Consider the following 19976-nt stretch of genomic DNA (forward strand, 5'->3'; position numbering starts at 1 on the left):
GTACTGCTAAGCATTCAAATTGTAACTAATACTTTTGGGTGCCAGGGGAAATGTTTGGAGTAAATAGTACATAGTGGAGTAAAAAGTACATAGTGAAGTAAAAGTAAAAGTAGTCGAAAATATAAATAGTAAATTAAAGTACAGATACCCCCAAAAACGACTTAAGTAGTACTTTAAAGTATTTTTCCTTTAGTATTTTACACCACTGCCAAATACAGGTGTGCCAAAGTTGTAGTGTCATACCCAAGAAGACATGAGGCTGTAATCGCTGCCAAAAGTGCTTCAACAAAGTACTGAGTAAAGGGTCTGAATACTTATGTAAATTTATTTTTGCTTTTTTCTTTATATATAAATTTGCAGAAATGTCTAAAAACATGTTTTTCTTTGTCATTGTGGGCTATTGTGTGTAGATTGATGAGAAGAAAACTTTTTTTAAATACACTTTAGAATAAGGCTGTAACATTACAAAATGTAGAAAAAGTCAAGGGGTATGAATACTTTCCGAATACACGGTGTATACCTATAGTCTCACTCCATGATACATACATTGTTTCATCATACATAAATGATTCACTTGAAGTATAGACAAGTCCTTGCATAACACCCACCAATAAAGTTACAACTCATAATATTTTAGGTTTAAGTTGACATGTTGGGGGTAGTATCAGGTGACCCCATCTTATAGTCAAGATGAGGTGTCATGTTGTGGATTGTAGTAGTAGATAACAACTCAGGGTATGGGGGTATCAGTGAGGTGTTGGGTGGCAGTAGTATTTGGGGTGTAGCATGGGACAAAGAGGAAGCTAAGTGATTCCTGCTCTGATTCTGATTTCCTGGTTCGCTCTCTTTATCAGTCAGATGCTGGTACTTCTGTCATGTCCCAGCTTGTCCGCCTTGCCAGCACTCCTTATAAGGACTGGAGCCCAACCCCTATCCTTCAGGTCTGCAACAATGCACACCATGGAGATTGTAACAATACACATGCATGCTCAAACATTCCCTCCCTCCCTCACACACTCAAGCATTCACCCTCACACACGCTGACGCACTCCTGCACACACTGGAATGTGAGTATGTGAGTCACATGCTTTAAAAGGATCTGATCCCAAACTCGTGTTCTATGCACATACATTACACACAAAAATACATGGGCACTTTCTCATACAATTATGTCATGAACAGCCAACATACTATATACCTCCTCCTAGAAAAACACACTGACACACACAAGCAAGCCAGCTCAAGCTTGCCTACTGCTACTGATGAGTAAATTAGTATGCAAGGAGGGACACATACGAACAGTACACCCTCCCCCCTAACGAAAAGAGCCAAGGAGACCTGGAGTGAGAGAGAGAGATAGAGCGAATTGAATTGAGAGAAAGAGAGAGGGGGGGGAGAGAGAAGCACAGAGTTTAGAAATGAGGGGGTGTTAAAAAGGAGGGTAAAGTTTGGTGAGAATAAAAGAAGACGCTGGTTTGGAGAAAGAGAGAGGGAGGGAGAGAGAGAGGATGTGAGAGTTAAGAAAATAACAAAGAAGAGTGAAGAGGGATTGCGGGAAGAGACATTAGATATCCTATTATTCTACAATTCAGGTAAAGTAAAAGATGAACTACTCGCATTGGTATGTTATAGTTTTCTTTCACTTGGTTGCTATGGTGATGTTTGAGAGCATGACTGTACTCATGTTTCTTGCATTTTCACAACCACCTAAAAAGTTGATGAATGATTGATTAACCTAGTCAACATCAACTCAGATTAAGCCATACAACAACTTGAATCATTTAGAATGTTGCTGTGCTATTCTGTGTTATTATTCTGGATGAAAGTATGTGGAAGCTAAATGGAGGACCAGCATGTGTTGAGAGTTCAGCTCGGGTTCCCACAGATTTGTCTGGCACGCTGCCAACTGAGAAGAGAGCACTAGCTGGTGGACACTCCATCCTCCCTTTGTTGTGTTTTTAATGGTTACTCATCTGAGCCATTGAATGTTCATTATTAAAGCCCTAACAAGTGACCCTTCACCTACATACATTTGGAACTCCTATATAACCCCAGGATGCTTATCTACCACAGGAGGTTAATGGCACATTAATTGGGGAGGATGGGCTCGTGGTAATGGCTGGAGCGGAATAAGTGGAATGGTATCAAGTACATCAAACACATGGTTTGATGCCCTTCCATTCGTTCCATTGCAGCCATTATTATGAGCCGTCCTCCCCTCAGCAGCCTCCACTCCACTCTGCTTTATGTACAATAGTGACTAAATGTGGTGGGCAGCGTTGTCCATCTTTGTAACCTTTGTACAGAATTAATTCTGTCTTTTTTTAACTCCTTGAGAATCAGGCTTGTTAGTTTATTCTCTCTGTGAACCAGTTGTCCATTATCTCACTGTGAATCGGTTGTCCTACAGTCCATTATCTCTCTGTGAACCGGTTGTCCTACGGTACATTATCTCTCTGTGAACCTGTTGTCCGACAGTACATGATCTGTCTGTGAACTGGTTGTCCTACAGTACATGATCTGTCTGTGAACTGGTTGTCCTACAGTACATGATCTGTCTGTGAACTGGTTGTCCTACAGTACATTATCTCCCTGTGAACTGGTTGTCCTACAGTACATTATCTCTCTGTGAACCGGTTTTCCTGCAGTACATGATCTGTCTGTGAACTGGTTGTCCTACAGTACATGATCTGTCTGTGAACTGGTTGTCCTACAGTACATGATCTGTCTGTGAACTGGTTGTCCTACAGTACATGATCTGTCTGTGAACCCGTTGTCCTACAGTACATGATCTGTCTGTGAACTGGTTGTCCTACAGTACATGAGCTGTCTGTGAACTGGTTGTCCTACAGTACATGAGCTGTCTGTGAACCCGTTGTCCTACAGTACATTATCATTCATATCTTTCTGTCTGTTGTATCCTGTGCCTCCTGTATGGGTTCACATGGTAATAATGTGGGAGGTAATTCCGACTTGTGGTTATAATCTTTCCATTTCTGTTCCACAGAGATGATGTCATTCTGCTGGAACTTGGCTGCAATGCTCCTTCTACAACTACTGATCCCTGACCTGCTTCCCACCCGCCTCATCAACACCCGCCCCCTTCTCACACATGCCGTTCCCACCTCCCCGCCAGTTACGTACCCCAAGATCCAATACGTTACCGGTGTGGGCTTCGACTACGACGAAGATGACTACACTGAGGAGGATGCTTCCCATTTCCCTCCTAACCACAGCAAAGCCTCACCAGCTTCTACTCTAGTTCCGATGCAGTCCAAGCCCTGTGACTACCATCCCTGCCAGGACAACCAGCTCCCCTGCTCTCAGCTCTCTGCCCAGACCGGATGCCTCTGCCCTGGTCTAAGTGGGGCAGGCGAGCCCCCTCATGCTCCACACCTCCAGAAGCTAGTGCCAGGCGCTAATGGGTGGGCAGAGATACGGTGGTGCGCCCCTGCCTCTGTGGTATCTGGGTACCGGGTCGTGATCGAAGATCGAAGAGGAGAACCTCTCCAGTTCGGGAGTGATTCTCGGAGCGGGGTGCTGGGGGAACTAGAGGCAGGAGTCAAGGTGTGTGTGGAGGCGGTGAACATGGCGGGGGCCAGCGCCCCTTCGAAGCTCTCCTGCCTACACTACGACCCCCCTGAGGCCACCAACCTCGCCCTAAGGGCGGGGGTTATCGGAGGGGGGCTGGGATTTCTTCTGCTCCTTTTCCTGGTCACCCTGGTCCTCTGGAGGCGACAGACATGTAAAACAGGGGAAAACTCAGCAAAGGGGCTGGGGAACCCCTCCTACAGCAAGGAGGGAACGCTGTGATCCAGTGTTGGGATTACAGATGGTACAGTGATTCAGTAGCACAGGCGACCCCTAGAGAGAATGTAGGAGTAAAGCAACTGGGTTGGGACAGAGCCAAAATGGCTTCACTCACCAGTGACTCACCAGCACTGTGCTCAGGTTGTTCAGAATCCTGCACTTATGAATATAGGAATTAAAGAACTTTTGTGAACTAAATAACCCTAACAAAATCTTAAGAGGCGTTGTGACTAAAGAGACTGCAGGTTGTTTGCTGGCAAATTAACTTGTGTATAGAAGGATCAAGACAGGGCAGTTATGGCAGTCAGATTCATGTGTAGAATAAATCAAACTAACTGAATACTCATGATGAATAACAAAAGCAATTGTTTTTCTAATAAAAGTGTTTTCATAATTTTGGCTGAGTTTGTGTAAGTGATTGTTTTTAACAGAAGGGACAAAGTAGTTTGATAAAACTAAATCAATATTGTTGGAAGTAATATAAGTTCCTATTACAGTAATGCAACTTTTATTTTGAAACTTGAGTATGATGTGCTGTTGAAGATCCGTCTGATTGGCTATAGCTTCAATACTGGCTGAAGTGCCTCGTTTTTAAGAATGTCGTCCAATGATTACCGCTCAAACAATCAACATGGAACGAATGAGGAAATACAGTACTACATGAGAAGATTCCATTCAAATGGGCACCGATAAACAAGATGGCAAACTCAGGTAAGTGTGTATTCTACGACTGTATTCTGCATTTACCTTCTTCGTGCAGTTCGCAGCGCCGCTTGGTCATCTGTCTCTGTGAGCCAAAATATGACAGTACATTGGATCAAATGTCAATCATTGATTTTGTCAGTGTAACACCAGGTTGATTTTTTAATTTGACCTTTATTAACCAGGTAGGCTAGTTGAGAACGAGTTCTCATTTACAACTGCGACCTGGCCAAAATAAAGCAAAGCAGTGCGACACAAACAACAACACAGAGCTACACATGGAACAAACAAACATACAGTCAATAACACAATAGAAAATAAGTCTATGTACAGTGTGTGCAAATGAGGTAAGATAAGGGAGGTAAGGCAATAAACAGGCCATAGTGGAGAAGTAATTCAAATTTAGCAAATGAACATTGGAGTGATAGATGTGCAAAAGATGAATGTGCAAGTAGAGATACTGGGGTGCAAAGGAGCAAAAAAATAATAATACGGTATGGGATGAGGTAGTTAAATGGGCTATTTACAGATGGGATATGTGCAGTGATCTGTGAGCTGCTCTGACAGTTGGTGCTTAAAGTTAGTGAGGGAGATATGAGTCTCCAGCTTCAGTGAATTTTTAAATTTTTTTTATGTGTAATTCGTTCCAGTCATTGCAGCAGAGAACTGGAAGGAAAGGCAGCCAAAGGAGCAATTGGCTTTGGGAGTGACCAGTGAAATATACCTGCTGGAGCGTGTGCTGCTATGGTGACCAGTGAGCTGGTCCATTGAAGCATACCATTGAAGTATACCTATGATAAAAAATGACAGACCTTTACATGCTTTGTAAGTAGGAAAACCTGCAAAATCGGCAGTGTATCAAATACTTGTTCTCCCCACTGTATGTGAGAGTGGATTCTCCATCCCCACTAGCATGATAACTAAAAACAGGCACAGACTGTGTGGAAAAATACTGAGACTCTCTCCAATACAACCCAACATTGCAGAGTTATGTGCATCCTTCAAAGCACACCCTTCTCATTAACCTGTGGTGAGTTATTCACAATTTTTATGAACAAATAAGGTTTTATTTGCAAGTTGGCTAAGTTAAGCCAATGTGCGGGAGCACTGGCTGGTCGGCCCAATTGAGGTAGTATATACATGAATGTATAGTTAAAGTGACTATGCATATATGACAGACAGAGAGTAGCAGCAACGTAAACGTGGGGTTCGGGGGGGAACACAATGCATATTGTCCAGGTAGCCATTTGATTACCTGTTCAGGAATCTTATGGCTTGGGGGTAAAAACTGTTGAGAAGCTTTTTCTTGGCACTCCGGTACCGCTTGCCATGCTGATCCTCAACACTGGAGCTCCCCAGGGGTGCGTGCTCAGTCCCCTCCTGTACTCCCTGTTCACCCACGATTGCATGGCCAGGCACGACTCCAACACCATCATTAAGTTTTCAGACAACACAACAGTGGTAGGGCTGATCACCGACATTGACGAGACAGCCTATAGGGAGGAGGTCAGAGATCTGGCCAGGTGGTGCCAGAATATCAACCTATCCCTCAACTTAACCAAGACTTAGGAGATGATTGTGGAACACAGAAAAAGGAGGACCGAGCACGCCCCCATTCTCATCGACGGGGCTGTAGTGGAGCAGGTTGAGAGCTTCAAATTCCTTGGTGTCCACATTAACAACAAACTAGAATGGTCCAAACACATCAAGACAGTCGTGAAGAGGGCATGACAAAGCCTATTCCCTCTCAGGAAAGTAAAAATATTTGGCATGGGTCCTGAGATCCTCAAAAGGTTCTACAGCTGCAACATCGAGAGCATCACTGCCCGGTACGGCAATTACTCGGCTTCCGACCGCAAGGCACTACAGATGGTAGTGCGTACGGCCCAGTACATCACTGGGGCGAAGGTGCCTGCCATCCAGGACCTCTACACCAGGCGTTGTCAGAGGAAGGCCCTAAAAATTGTCAAAGACCCCAGCCACCCCAGTCATAGACTGTTCTCTCTACTACCGCATGGAAAGCAGTACCGGAGTGCCAAGTCTAGGACAAAAAGGCTTCTCAACAGTTTTTACCCCCAAGCCATTAGACTCCTGAACATGTAATCAAATGGCTACCCAGACTATATGCATTGTGTGCCTCCCCCAACCCCTCTTTTACGCTGCTGATACTCTCTGTTTATCATATATGCAAAGTCACTTTAACTATACATTCATGTACATACTACCTCAATTGGGCCGACCAACCAGTACTCCCGCACATTGGCTAACCGGGCTATCTGCATTGTGTCCCGCCACCCACCAACCCCTCTTTTACGCTACTGCTACTCTTTGTTCATCATATGTGCATAGTCACTTTAACCAGATCTACATGTACATACTACCTCAATAAGCCCAACTAACCGGTGTCTGTATGTAGCCTCGCTACCTTTATTTTACACTGTCTTTTTACTGTTGTTTTATTTCTTTACTTTTATTTTTCTTACCTATTGTTCACCTAATACCTTTTTGCACTATTGGTTAGAGCCTGTAAGTAAGCATTTCACTGTAAGGTCTACTACCCCTGTTGTATTCAGCGCACGTGAAAAATAAACTTTGATTTGATAAAGAGCAAAATAATTGATTATTATTATATCTTTTTTTTGTGCCCTGGTCCTATAAGAGCCTGGTTGTGACAAACTCACACTCATTCTTATGTTTAATAAATGTATCATATAGTGTGTGTGTGGCAGACTTACAATAATGGCAAAAAAACAACATTTGAGAGTGCGATGACCCTCTTGCTAGAGGAGGTACGCAGCTGTAGGTTGAATGTTTGAAGGGGTACGGGTCTATAAAAAATTTGGGAACCACTGTTGTAGAGCATGAACCTGTAGGAGCGAGTGTTTATGTTTGCAGAGAACGTCAAGGTGATGTCCAGGGTTAAGTCAAGGTGATGTCCAGGGTTACGCCAAGGTTCTTTGTACTCTGGGATGGGGACACCATGGAGTTGTTAACCGTGATGGAGAGGTCTTGGAGCAGGCAGGCCTTCCCCAGGAGGAAGAGCAGCTTCTGTCTTGTCGAGGTTGAGCTTGTGGTGGTGGGCTAACATCCAAGCTGAGATACATGTAAGTCTGGCTGCACAGCTGATTGGCTAACATACGGTAAATGTAGAAATCATCTGACTAAACTGAACAAAAAGAAGAGGGTAGCCTAGTGGTTAGAGCGTTGGACTTGTAACTGGAAGGTTGCAAGTTCAAACCCCCGAGCTGACAAGGTACAAATCTGTCGTTCTGCCCCTGAACAGGCAGTTAACCCACTGTTCCTAGGCCGTCATTGTAAATAAGAATTTGTTCTTAACTTACTTGCCTAGTTAAATAAAGGTCAAATAAATAAAAAATTATGAAACAAGATAATTGATATAAAGAATGATAGTAAAAGCTTTGGAGCAACTTAAAGGAAATGTTGGGAAAAAAGGCAAACCTGGCTTCATCATTCATTGGATCAGATGGCTAATTCATCACAAACCCCACTGATATTGCCTACTACTTTAAGGATTTTTTCATTGACAATGGTAGCAAACTTAGGCATGACAAGCCAACAACAAATTCTGAACCTATATAACTGACAAAATTATGAAAGACAAGCATTGTAATTTTGAATTCTGTAAAGTGAGTATGGAAGAGGTGAAAAAAGTTTTGTTGTCTATCAATAATGGCGAGCCACCTGGGTCTGACAACTTGGATGGAAAATGACTGAGGATGATAGCAGACGATACTGCCACTCCTATTTGCCATCTCTTCAATCTAAGCCTACATGAAATTGTGTGCCCTCCGGCCTGGAGGGAAGAAAAAGTCATTCCGTTCCCAAAAATAGCATAGCACTCTTTACTGGTTCAAACAGCCAACCAATCAGCCTGTTACCGACCCTTAGTAAACTTTAGGAAATAATTGTGTTTGACCAGATACAATGTTATTTCACTATAATAAACAAATGAACAACAGATTTTACACAAGTTTATAGGGAAGGGCATTCAACATGTACGGCACGTACACAAATGACTGATGATTGGCTGAGAGAAAGGTATAATAAAAAGATTGTGGGAGTTGTTTTGTAAGACTTCTGTGCAGCCTATGACATTATTGATCATAATCTGCTGCTGGAAAAATGTATGTGATATGGCTTTACATCCCCTGCTACAGGGGCGGCAGGTAGCCTAGTGGTTAGAGAGTTGGGCCAGTAACCGAAAGGTTGCTAGATCAAGGTCAAAATCTGTCATTCTGCCCCTGAACAAGGCAGTTAACCCACTGTTCCTAAGCCGTCATTGTAAATAAGAATTTGTTCTTCACTTACTTGCCTAGTTAAATAAAGGTAAAAAAAATACCAAATATTGTGGATTGAGAGTTACCTGTGTAACAGAACACAGAGAGTGTTCTTTAATGGAAGACTATAACATAATCCAGGTAGTGTCAGGCATTCCCCAGGGTAGCTGTCTATGCCCCTTACTTTTTTCAATCTTTACTAATGAGTACTCTGAGTAAAGCCTGTGTGTCTATTTATGCTGATTACTCAACACTATACACATCAGCTGAAGTGAAATCCCTGCAGCACTTAACATAGAGCTGCAGTCTGTTTCAGAATGGGTGGCAAGAAATAAGTTAGCCCTAAATATTACAAAAACTAAAAGCATTGTATTTGGGACAAATCATTCACTAAACCCTAAACCTCAATTAAATATTCTAATGAATAATATGGAAATTGTGCATGTTCAGGAGACTAAACTGCTTGGAGTAACCCTGGATTGTAAACTGTCATGGACTAAACACATTGATGCAATAGTAGCTAAGATGAGGAGGTATGTCCATAATAAAGCACTACTCTGAATTCTTAACAATGCTATGAACAAGGCAGGTCCTACAGGCCCTAGTTTTTCCGCTCCTGGACTACTGTCCAGTTGTGTGGTCAGATGCCAGAACAGTGCAGCACGGCTGGCCCTTAAATGTGCACAGAGAGCTAACATTAATACTATGCATGTCAATCTCTCCTGGCTCAAAGTAGAGGAAAGATGGACTTCATCACTGCCTGTATTTGACATGTTGAATGCACCGAGCTGTCTTTCTAAACTACTAGCACACAGCTAGGAAACCCATGTATACCCCACAAGAAATGCCACTAGAGGTCTCTACACGGTCCCCAAGTCCAGAACAGACTATGGGAGGTACTACATAGAGCCATGACCACATGGCTTTCTGGCAGTTTGCTGTCAGTTTGCCAACTGAGTTCCTGTGTTCATCTTCCTCTCTAATGGATTTTTTTTCAGAGTTCTGGCAGAGACTGGATCCCAATGCCTCCCCCTGCCCCAGAGGAACTATGTGCTTTCACCTAAATCTACAGCCCTCTCCACTTCCTTCTCTCCCTCCAGGTGGGTAAACTACAGTACCCACCAGGCTCAGCCAAACATACACCCTGTTGGTTAGTAAGTCAGTTGACAATAGACAACAGATTATCTCCACAAAATAGTGTACTGCGCTATTTTAATTTCAGCCACCACACAACACAGTGGACAAACTCAAATAACACCTTTTGGAAAGTTGTTACACTGAGTGGGGTATGTGACTCTGTGTCCTTTATTCTCCAGATCAGTGAGGTGAAACTGGACAGGTGTAAGATGCGGTGAAACTGGACAGGTATAGGGTGTGGTCACACAAAGAAGGCTTCTTGCACATACTGAGTCTGACTAACGCAGGGGTGAAAATTCACCTCAAATTGGAAGGAGAAACATACCAGAGAATCTTTAGGTATATTCTCATTCTATTACTGCCACTGAATATATTTCATGTGTGTATATTGTGGAATAATATTGTGTTATTTGTGTATTTTACTCTGGTTTTTCTTAGTGGGAAGGCAGAGAGACTCGCCCTGAAGGACCAGACTGCGACCATGGACGTTCCTCCTTCTATCATGCGGTCAGTATTACTCCAATGCCTCTTGTCATCGTGTAGGTTGGAGAGAGTTTACCTCTATCATCCACACTACATCATATTGTAATTATGTGTGTGTGTCTGTATGTGTTGGTCCTGCAGGCCTCCCATGTCATTGGGAGCAGGCCCGTGGTGCCAGCGAGGTCATCCTGTGTTAGGTGGGATGTCTCTACTTATCCTGCCTGAGGCCATGGAGAGAGGCCTGTATGGGGAGCTGAACCTCCTACCAGTCACAGTTCTCACCCCCTGTGTATTACAGTACTCCAACCTGGCAACCAGAGTCACACGTATACAGATATCCTTTATCGGTCACATCAATCACACTCACACATATATCCCCTTGCTTTGGGGGCTAGTTGTTTAGATAAAACCATTTGAAAGATGTCTGACTAGTAACAGTAGACCCTTATTCCTACTGAACCATCAGTCTTTAACCCCAGTGGTACGTGGTGCTTTACAGCCCAGTAACTTTCCCCTGCTGGGGCCCTCAGCCTTCCTACAGCGTAAAACATATCTTGATACACAGGTTAAACACCCACTCCTTGCAGTGAGGGATTGAGTCATATGGGGCATTAACCACATTTCCATAATTTAGCATTGAGTAGGCGTGACTATGCAAAGAAGTGGATGTAGCCTATTATCATCAATATTTATAAATGTTTACATTCTGAAATGCCATCCACTGAACACGGCTTGTTATGTATTATAATGTTCAGACCAGAGCCTTGCTGACAAATTTATTATTATTTTCAGACCAGAGCCTTGCTGACAAACTAATTTAGTGTGTGATGATTCTAACAATCTGCTAATTTCAAACAGTCATTCTTTCAACACTATCTTACCATTAACATTACCTTGCTACCACCTCTCAACAGATCCCCTCTGCAGTGACACTGTGTACAGTATAGACAGAGCACAGTGTCAGGAACCTGAGCCAGAACGGATCCCCTCTGTGGATCAGACCCTCTCTCTGTTCCTGTTCCTCCAGCACAGGTACCGATTCCTCTCCCAGCTCTCTGACTTCATGGGTGAGCAAATAAACTCAACAAAAGCTCTGCTTTAGTTACCCTGACTGAATAATATGTGGTTCACTCAACAATAAAAATGAGTCTGTCTTATCACAGGCTTGACTCAAAGTCTCAACACAATATGATTTAACATGCAGTTACAGCTCACTGTGCTCAAGGGATAGGAAGCAGACCACAGTCAAACTCCTGTTGATCAAATTGTGATTCATTGAGACTTCATGAGTAACACCCACTGGAGTTAGAAGAGGTGGTTATATTTGTGTTTACTCAAACACCACAATTATAAAGATCAAATCAAATTGTATTAATCACATGCCCCGAATACAACAGTTGTAGACCTTACCGTGAAATGCTTCCTCACAAGCCCACAAACCAACAACGCAGTTCAAGAAAGAGTTAAGAAAATATTTACTAACTAAATGACAGTAAAAAATTAAAAGTAACACAATAAAATAACAATAACGAGGCTATATGCAGTACAGGGGGTACCGGTACCGAGTCAGTAAGTCGAGGTAATTTGTACATGTAGGTAGGGGTAAAGTGACTATGCATAGATAATAACCAGCGAGTAGCAGCAGTGTAAGAACAAGGCGGGTCAATGTAAATAGTCCAGGTGGCCATTTGATTAATTGTTCAGCAGTCTTATGTCTTGGGGGTAGAAGAGGTTAATGAGCCTTTTTGACCTAAACTTGGTGCTCCGGTGCCGCTTGCCGTGCGGTAGCAGAGAGAACAGTCTATGACTTGGGTGACTGGAGTCTTTGACAATTTTTAGGCCTTCCTCTGACACCGCCTAGTATATAGGTCCTGGATGGCAGGAAGCTTGGCCCCAGTGATGTACTTGGCCGTACTCATTACCCTCTGTAGCACCTTATGGTCGAATGTCAAGCAGTTGCCATACAAGGCGGTGATGCAACCGGTCAGGATGCTCTCGATATTGCAGCTGAATAACTTTGAGGATCTGGGGACCCATGCCAAATCTTTTCAGTCTCCTGAGGGGGAAAAGGTGTTGTTGTGCCCTCTTCACGACTGTCTTGGTGTGTTTGGACCATGATAATTCATTGGAGATGTGGACACCAAGGAACTTGAAACTCTCAAACCGCTGTACTTCAGCCCCGTCGATGTTAATGAGGGCCTGTTCGGCCCTCCGTTTCCTGTTGTCCAGGATCAGCTCCTTTGTCTGGCTCACATGGAGGGAGAGGTTGTTGTCCTGGCACCACACTGCCAGTTCCCTGACCTCTTCCCTATAGGCTGTCTCATCGTTGTCGGGGATCAGGCCTACCAGTGTTGTTGTCAGCAAACAATGATGGTGTTGGAGTCGTGCTTGGCCACGCAGTCGTGGGTGAACAGGGAGTACAGGAGCGGACTAGGCACGCACCTCTGAAGGGCCCCCGTGTTGAGGATCAGTGTGGAGGATGGGTTGTTACATACCCTTATCACCTGGGGGCCGTCCGTCAGGAAGTCCAGGATCCAGTTGCAGAGGGGGGGTGTTTAGTCCCAGGGTCCTTTAGTGATGAGCTTTGTGGGCACTATGGTGTTGAACACTGAGCTGTAGTCAATGAATAGCATTTTTAAATAAGTGTTATTTTTGTCCAGGTGGGAAATGGCTGTGTGGGTTGCGATTGAGATTGTATCATCTGTGGATCTTTTGGGGTGGTGTAACAATCTTAGGCGTAGTGGGTGAGGAGTCAGGTGCAAGAGGCAGAAAGTTCTGAATAGCTCTTTATTCAGCACCAGGCAAAATAGTATATAAAATGAAACTGAGCGTCATAAAACAAATGCCCAAAACAGGAACCAAACCAAGATCGCACTACCACACATATAAAGTGGGAATAAACAAGCCCGCATGAAGAGCAGGCGGCCTACCGACTTAAATAGCCAAACACACGAAGAGCAGGCGGCCTATCGACTTAAATAGCCAAACACACGAAGAGCAGGCGGCCTACCGACTTAAATAGCCAAACACATGAAGAGCAGGCGGCCTACCGACTTAAATAGCCAAACACATGAAGAGCAGGCGGCCTACCGACTTAAATAGCCAAACTAAAAGTCTAAACAAGAAACAGGTGAAACAAATCAGACCAAACCAACAGAAAAGGGAAAAAGGGATCGGTGGCAGCTAGTAGGCCGGTGACGATGACCGCCGAGCACCACCCGAACAGGAAGGGGGAGCCACCTTCGGTAGGAGTCGTGACAGACGGTATGTTAATTGGAGAGGGTCTAGGGTTTCTGGGATAATGGTGTTGATGTGAGCCATTTATATTATGATATGTTGTGTTATCATGATAAGTGGCCAAGCCTAACACTGTGGCTGTGTTACTTCTGTGATATATTCCAGATTGTACAGGAGATGAGTTGAGTTCAGTATAATAAATACTCTTGTAACCGTGGAAATGGTATGTGAGCTTATGATTTACTAGTCCTGTGTTTACCACTGTGTTCCTTAGGCGGACACACTCACCAGCAGCAGACCTTCCAAGAACTATGCAAGTGGCAAGGAAATCTGAACCTGTTGACGTTTCTGTTCTCTTGTATAATAACAGACCATTTATTGTATTTGTTTAGTATTGTGATATTTATGAATTACAAAATAAATATGTATTTTTATATGATATGAATGCAAATTAAAACTGGAAGACACACAGAGACATTGTTTTTGCCAGTGATTTATTTATTTTATGGATTAAACCATTAAGCACCACTATCAAAGGAAACAGTAGACAGCAGTGTACTCAGAGAGTACTCGCTCTTCCCTGGACCGGTGGTCGCCATGGAGGGCATGAATACCTCAGGGAGGAAGTTGGTAGCATCTAAACTCTGAGGGGAGAGGGATTCCTCTAAAACATCTTTGTTTGATTTCCTGGATCCTGATCAAGCCTCTTCCAGGACTAAAAACTCTGTTGGAGATTCTCAAGCTGAGCGGTATGACTTCATGGAGATTCTCAAGCTGAGCGGTATGACTTCATGGAGATTCTCAAGCTGACCGATATGACTTCATGGAGATTCTCAAGCTAACTGGTATGACTTCATGGAGATTCTCAAGACACCCTCTCCCTACATCCCCTCTGATGGCCTGACCTTTGACCCCCTGGTGGACCTCATCAACGTCATTGTCGGGGACCTCCCCGACGTCTGCATACTGGTCAGTAGAATTGACCTCTCTTTATGAGGTAACATACACACACGCTTGCTCTCTGACTGAAGTTTGTATGTTTATGCCTTACATCTCCTCTCTAACCCACAGCTGGGACCCTTTGTGGACTCCAAACATGAGCAGATAGAGGTACCTTTTCCTTTTCTCTTGGTTACTGACTCTATAGTTAGTTTTACATATCTAGGATGTTGACTTGCATTTTATATCAGAAGTTGATTGTTTGTTTTTTTCTTTCTTTACGTGTGACAGAAGTTTCTGTTGACCGAGACGTTTGATGCCATCTTCTCCAGATGTGTAGGGAGCATCGTGAAAGGCACCGAGGGTAAATATGACTTTACATTAACCTATCCACCACACACACTGCCTCATTTTACACCCTACATACCAACCACATTAGCTCAAATGCTTCCCTTGCTGTTGTAAATAGAGTTCTACTTCCTCCTCAGAGTTGATTGTCGGTTTGTATTTGTTCCCCCCCGAGAGAGATGTCCACCATCACTTAATTTACCCACAACCCCCTTTCACCCTGCCGGACCTCCACAAGGACGATGAGAAGGTGAAGTGCTTGTTATCCTACCGAATCACTACTTATTTTACAGTGTAGTTTTCCTGAGACATGTTGGACACTTCAATGATTATCAGTCATACATTCTGATTCTCACACTCTTCTTGTCAATAAATAATTATTTCTCAATCTGCTTATTGTGTTGTATTTATTTTCAGCTGACATTGTTCAACCAGTGATTTTTCTGCTACAAATTGCTCAAGTTTACATGAGAATACTCAAAAGGACCTTTGTTTTGATTAACTGGAAATGGATATTGAAACCAGCTACACGCGCAGGCGCAATGGACATTTTGACGACTGCACTGAGCAAACATGGCGGCGGCCGTAGATAGTGTTGTGTAAGTTGTCCTTAATTTTTTGGACGAGTAGGAGCATGTGACACTTTCAGAGATGTAGGCCCCGACGTAGGAGTTGACAATGTGTTGGAAATGATGGAGAAAATTACTATTTGCCCTCTAGTTGACTTTACAGCAATGCCTTGTCTATACGTAGATGGCCAACTAGCTATGGCTATTGTTTCTCTTTGCTAACTAGCTAGCAAGTTTAGCTAGCTTATATTAGACAACAATGCTTCAGTTGAAAACGATTGTCCTTTGTTAACGTACAGTAAACTGTTTCAGTACAAGATTGAAATGTATAAACGGTCGACAGATTATGGTGTTTAAATTGCACCTAACGTTAACTAATAGCTACGTAGCTAGCTTTATAAATAGGCCCATCGTTCACTGAGACCAGCGCAGCTACCTTGCCAACAATTCAAGTGCACCCTGTCTGCGGTTCTGCATTGTCTACCTACAGTCTCTGTATTGTTCGCTACAGCAGCCAAGTGTTTTCGTACATTTGCTCATAACTTTTCCAACATCGTTAATCAGACTCTGTGGAATACACAGAGAGGTTTGATTGTTGTAAAACTGTAGCTAGATATTATCCTGTAATATTACAGGGAACGGAATGGTCCTGTACAACAATACAGGATTATTCATTTTGAAGTGGTTAGATTAGCCACCATAATAATTTCTAGTCTAACATGAGTGTGATTGTGCTTTCTTGTTTCAGGCTCGGTGAGCAGTACTATAAGGATGCTATGGAACAGTGCCACAGCTATAATGCTCGTCTGTGTGCTGAGAGGAGCATCCTTATGCCTTTCATTGACTCTCAGACAGGTGTTGCTCAAAGCAACTGTTACATCTGGATGGAGAAGAGACACAGGAGTGCAGGTCTGTAGCAAAGACACTTGCTCGCACACACACATTCACTCTCCTGAAAGCACACTTTAATTATCAACTTTTTTTTGTTGATCAGGCATGGCTCCTGGGCAGCTGTATAGCTATCCGTCTCGACGCTGGAGGAAGAAACGACGGTCCCACCCTCCCGAGGACCCCCGTTTGGCCTTCCCCCCTGTCAAATCAGGTACAATTCCTCCTCATATGACTTTTTATTGGTTCTTCTTTATGTGTCAGAGGGAATAGTGTGGTCTTCTGCCTCCTCGGTATTGAATAAGCCTCTATCTCTCTGTGTAGCGGAGCTGGAGCTGGGTCTGAAACGGGATGCCGTGGGAGCGGTGGACGGCAGCAGCCTGGAGGCCTTGCTGAAGGGGGAGCCCCTGGAGAGGAGGGGCCCGCCGGACCCCCGGGCCCCGGAAGACAACCCAGCCACACCTGAACCTGTGGCTGCCATGGTCTCCAGCCACACCTCCTCTGGACGCATCCGCAAGGTTAGATGGGACCAATGCACATTTTACAAACCAGACTCCTAATACTCTGTACAAAAAGGTTTGAGTTTCTCCCAATAGTCTGTCAGTGCACCAATATTATCTGAAACTCTACTCTCCTTTCAGAGGGTTCTGGACCACGATGACTACCTGGATGATCTGGATGATGAGGACTTTGAGGATGAGACCCCCAAGAGACGAGGGAAGGGCAAGTCCAAGGGTCGTGGAGTGGGAAATGGAAAGAAGAAACTGGAGGCAGCTGCTGCAGCCTTGGAGGAGCAGGACAAACCATACGCCTGTGACAGTGAGTATACGTTTATTTGATGTAAATTCTGATGCGTGTATGCGTGATGCAAATCCAGTTGTTGATGTGTGTGATGACTTACACCATGATGCTGTGTGTGTTTGCAGTCTGTGGGAAGCGCTACAAGAACCGTCCGGGCCTGAGCTACCACTACACACACTCCCATCTGGCGGAGGAAGAGGGGGAGGACAGAGAGGAGATCGAGTCCCCTCCCCCCCGGCGCCAGCCTGAGGCGCACAAGAGTGAGTCACTGTTTGGAATGATAGCCATTGGAATCACCGTCTACTATAGAGATGGTCGTTTCTATTATAGATGGAGAATCACTCCTGCTTATCTCATGATACTAGACCTGGGTCAAATGCAGGTCTTAATAGTTGAGGTGCGCTTCATTTACAACAATGGATTAGTCCCAAAAGTGCATACCCAAAGCTAAATGAAGTGCACCTCAAGAGTGAGTCAAACTATTGCAAAGTTAGTCACTCTACTCTGGTTTCAGAGGGATATCAGTATTCTAGGGCAGTGTCAGTGTATTGTCTATCTCTCTGTCTCCTCTCTTATTCCAGCCCCTAAGAAAGGCCCTAACGGTCTGGCCCTGCCCAACGACTACTGCGACTTCTGTCTGGGAGACTCCGCTCACAACCAGAAGACCGGCCAGTCAGAGGAGCTAGTGTCCTGCTCAGACTGCGGACGCTCTGGTACGAACCTCCCACCCATGTCCCCATTTCTATTAAAGGGATAGTTCAGGCAAAATCTATTTAACCTGACTTGTGTCTGAAGGCCCATAGTGACAGAGTCCACAATACTCCATTATTTATTTTTGCTACAGCCAGTAGTTAGCATTGTCAAAATTCATAAATGTAAACAGCCAAACTAATGTTAGCAATGTGTTCTGTTGATGTATTTAAACCTTTATTTAGCCCGGTTGGTAAGTCATTGAGAAGAGACCTGTGTCTGTCTCCCTTCAGGTCACCCGTCCTGCCTGCAGTTCACAGATGTGATGATGGCAGCTGTGAAGACGTACCGCTGGCAGTGTATCGAGTGCAAGTGCTGCAACGTCTGTGGTACCTCAGAGAACGACGTGAGTGCTGCTCCACCTCTGCCTTTTCATACTTCTCCTTTTCTTTGTGTTGTTTTCTCACACACAGTGCTTCTGTTTCTCTGTCTGACAGGACCAGCTGCTGTTCTGTGATGACTGTGATCGAGGATACCACATGTACTGCCTCAACCCTCCTATGACTGAGCCCCCAGAAGGTATGTCACAGTCTAACCACAACTCCTGCTTGACTGCAATGAAGCCCACTTGTTAATGTTGTACTGGTGAGTTTAAACTCTCTTTCTCTCTGTGTGTTTCCAGGTAGTTGGAGTTGTCACCTTTGCCTGGCGCTGCTGAAGGACAAGGCATCCATATACAAGCAGCAGAGCCCCACCACAGAGGATGAATAGGGGTTAGTTATTAGTATCTTTGGGGCCACCCCAGAGTAACCCACCCTGCCCTCAGCCAGGGGACCCCACCTTACCACCCCACACAAGGACAGTAAGCCCTCACACCCTGGTCCACACCCATTAATGACCAGGAGCTAGGGTCTGGGTCTGATTGGGGACTGGAAAGGAGGGAGTCCTCTCACCACAACCCTGTCGGCAAGCCCCACCCCTTCCTGTCTCTCCTCCTATCATGGCTGTTATCTCCCCTGGACTGTTACACACTGCAGAGACTGCCGTTACCACTGTCTCTACAGAGTTCATGTTATAAAGAAAGGATTAGCATCTCACGCTAACTATTCCCCAACTCCTCCTCCCCCCCTCTCCTTTATATGGTGTGGACTGCTAAGACAGGCAGTGTGCTTAATTTGTTGCCAAATTATCTATTTTTACTTGTTCTAAAAATAACCAAGTGTTTTGATTTATGGATTTCAAAATATGATCACGTGGTTGAGGGATATTAATAGTGGACTTTGTAGTGAAGTTTTGTCTGTCTACTTCTTTTGGATGTTTTTAAAAACATTTATCTCAAAGGTTTTCCTGCAACAACAAAAAAAACGAAGGAACCTCTGGCGCCAAGGTCCATATGCTGTGTCCCAAATTACACTCTATTCGCTACATTGTGCACTTCTTTTGACCAAGGTCCAATAGGGTGCCTTTTGGGAGGCAACCATAGTCATTCTATTGTGACTGAATCACATCCTACTGCTGGTCTGATTTTAAATCTAACATTATTGAACATTTGTCAGCTATCATCTTTAAGGTTTTTGTAGCTGTTCATATCTGTGCCACAATGAGCGAGGCACATTGCATGCAGACTTGCACATGTACTTGAGTTCGAATGCACACACACTCAATTCTTTAGACTTTGATTTATTATATTTTTACATTTTATATATCACTTGATATTCCATGGGGTTGGGGATTTTTTTCTAGTAGAATTTTGTAAAGTACCGGTATATACTAACAACGTCAATGGAAAACAATCATATAACACAATGTCAGTACTGTATGACCTTTTGTATTTGTTTTAAGTGTCATTTAGGTTGATTTTCTTTTGTGATATCATGTTAATGATCTCCATAATGAGTATTTATGGTAAATAATGTATTTTTATTTACTTTTTTTTTGTATTGAAACTGCTTTTGCCCTATTAAAATGTCCATGTATCTGCTAACAAAACTGTATTGGAAAATGTGTCTTAGGGAAGTGACATGGACATATAGGCAATCCCCAAGCTTCTGTTCATACTTCAGCAATTGGCACA

At 43.9% G+C, this 19976-nt stretch overlaps 2 protein-coding genes and 1 pseudogene across 4 annotated transcripts; all 3 read left to right on the forward strand.

Moving 5' to 3' along the window:
* Nucleotides 1-1330: 1330 nt before the first annotated feature.
* LOC139390792 (LRRN4 C-terminal-like protein) lies at nt 1331-4201 on the forward strand. The gene is made up of 2 exons (XM_071138187.1): nt 1331-1592; nt 3008-4201. The coding sequence occupies exon 2, from the start codon at nt 3010-3012 to the stop codon at nt 3811-3813; it is 804 nt and encodes a 267-aa protein (XP_070994288.1). The 5' UTR covers nt 1331-1592; nt 3008-3009; the 3' UTR covers nt 3814-4201.
* A 2081-nt stretch (nt 4202-6282) lies between these two features.
* On the forward strand, nt 6283-15200 carry LOC139390818 (uncharacterized; annotated as a pseudogene).
* A 295-nt stretch (nt 15201-15495) lies between these two features.
* On the forward strand, nt 15496-19891 carry LOC139390935 (zinc finger protein ubi-d4-like). 3 transcript variants are annotated; one of them, XM_071138335.1, is made up of 10 exons: nt 15496-15553; nt 16272-16432; nt 16518-16625; nt 16736-16929; nt 17053-17230; nt 17338-17472; nt 17794-17925; nt 18196-18308; nt 18400-18481; nt 18585-19891. In XM_071138335.1, exons 1-10 carry the CDS (start codon nt 15528-15530, stop codon nt 18671-18673), a joined length of 1218 nt encoding a protein of 405 aa, XP_070994436.1. In that variant the 5' UTR covers nt 15496-15527; the 3' UTR covers nt 18674-19891. The 3 variants fall into 3 exon arrangements, with proteins under 3 accessions (XP_070994436.1, XP_070994437.1, XP_070994435.1); XM_071138336.1 differs by lacking the exon at nt 15496-15553 and adding an exon at nt 15579-16012; XM_071138334.1 differs by lacking the exon at nt 15496-15553 and having other exon boundaries at nt 16243-16432.
* The last annotated feature ends 85 nt before the right edge of the window (nt 19892-19976 follow it).

This window comes from Oncorhynchus clarkii, chromosome 31, assembly GCF_045791955.1.
Source record: "Oncorhynchus clarkii lewisi isolate Uvic-CL-2024 chromosome 31, UVic_Ocla_1.0, whole genome shotgun sequence".
Classification (NCBI taxonomy): Eukaryota; Metazoa; Chordata; class Actinopteri; order Salmoniformes; family Salmonidae; genus Oncorhynchus; species Oncorhynchus clarkii.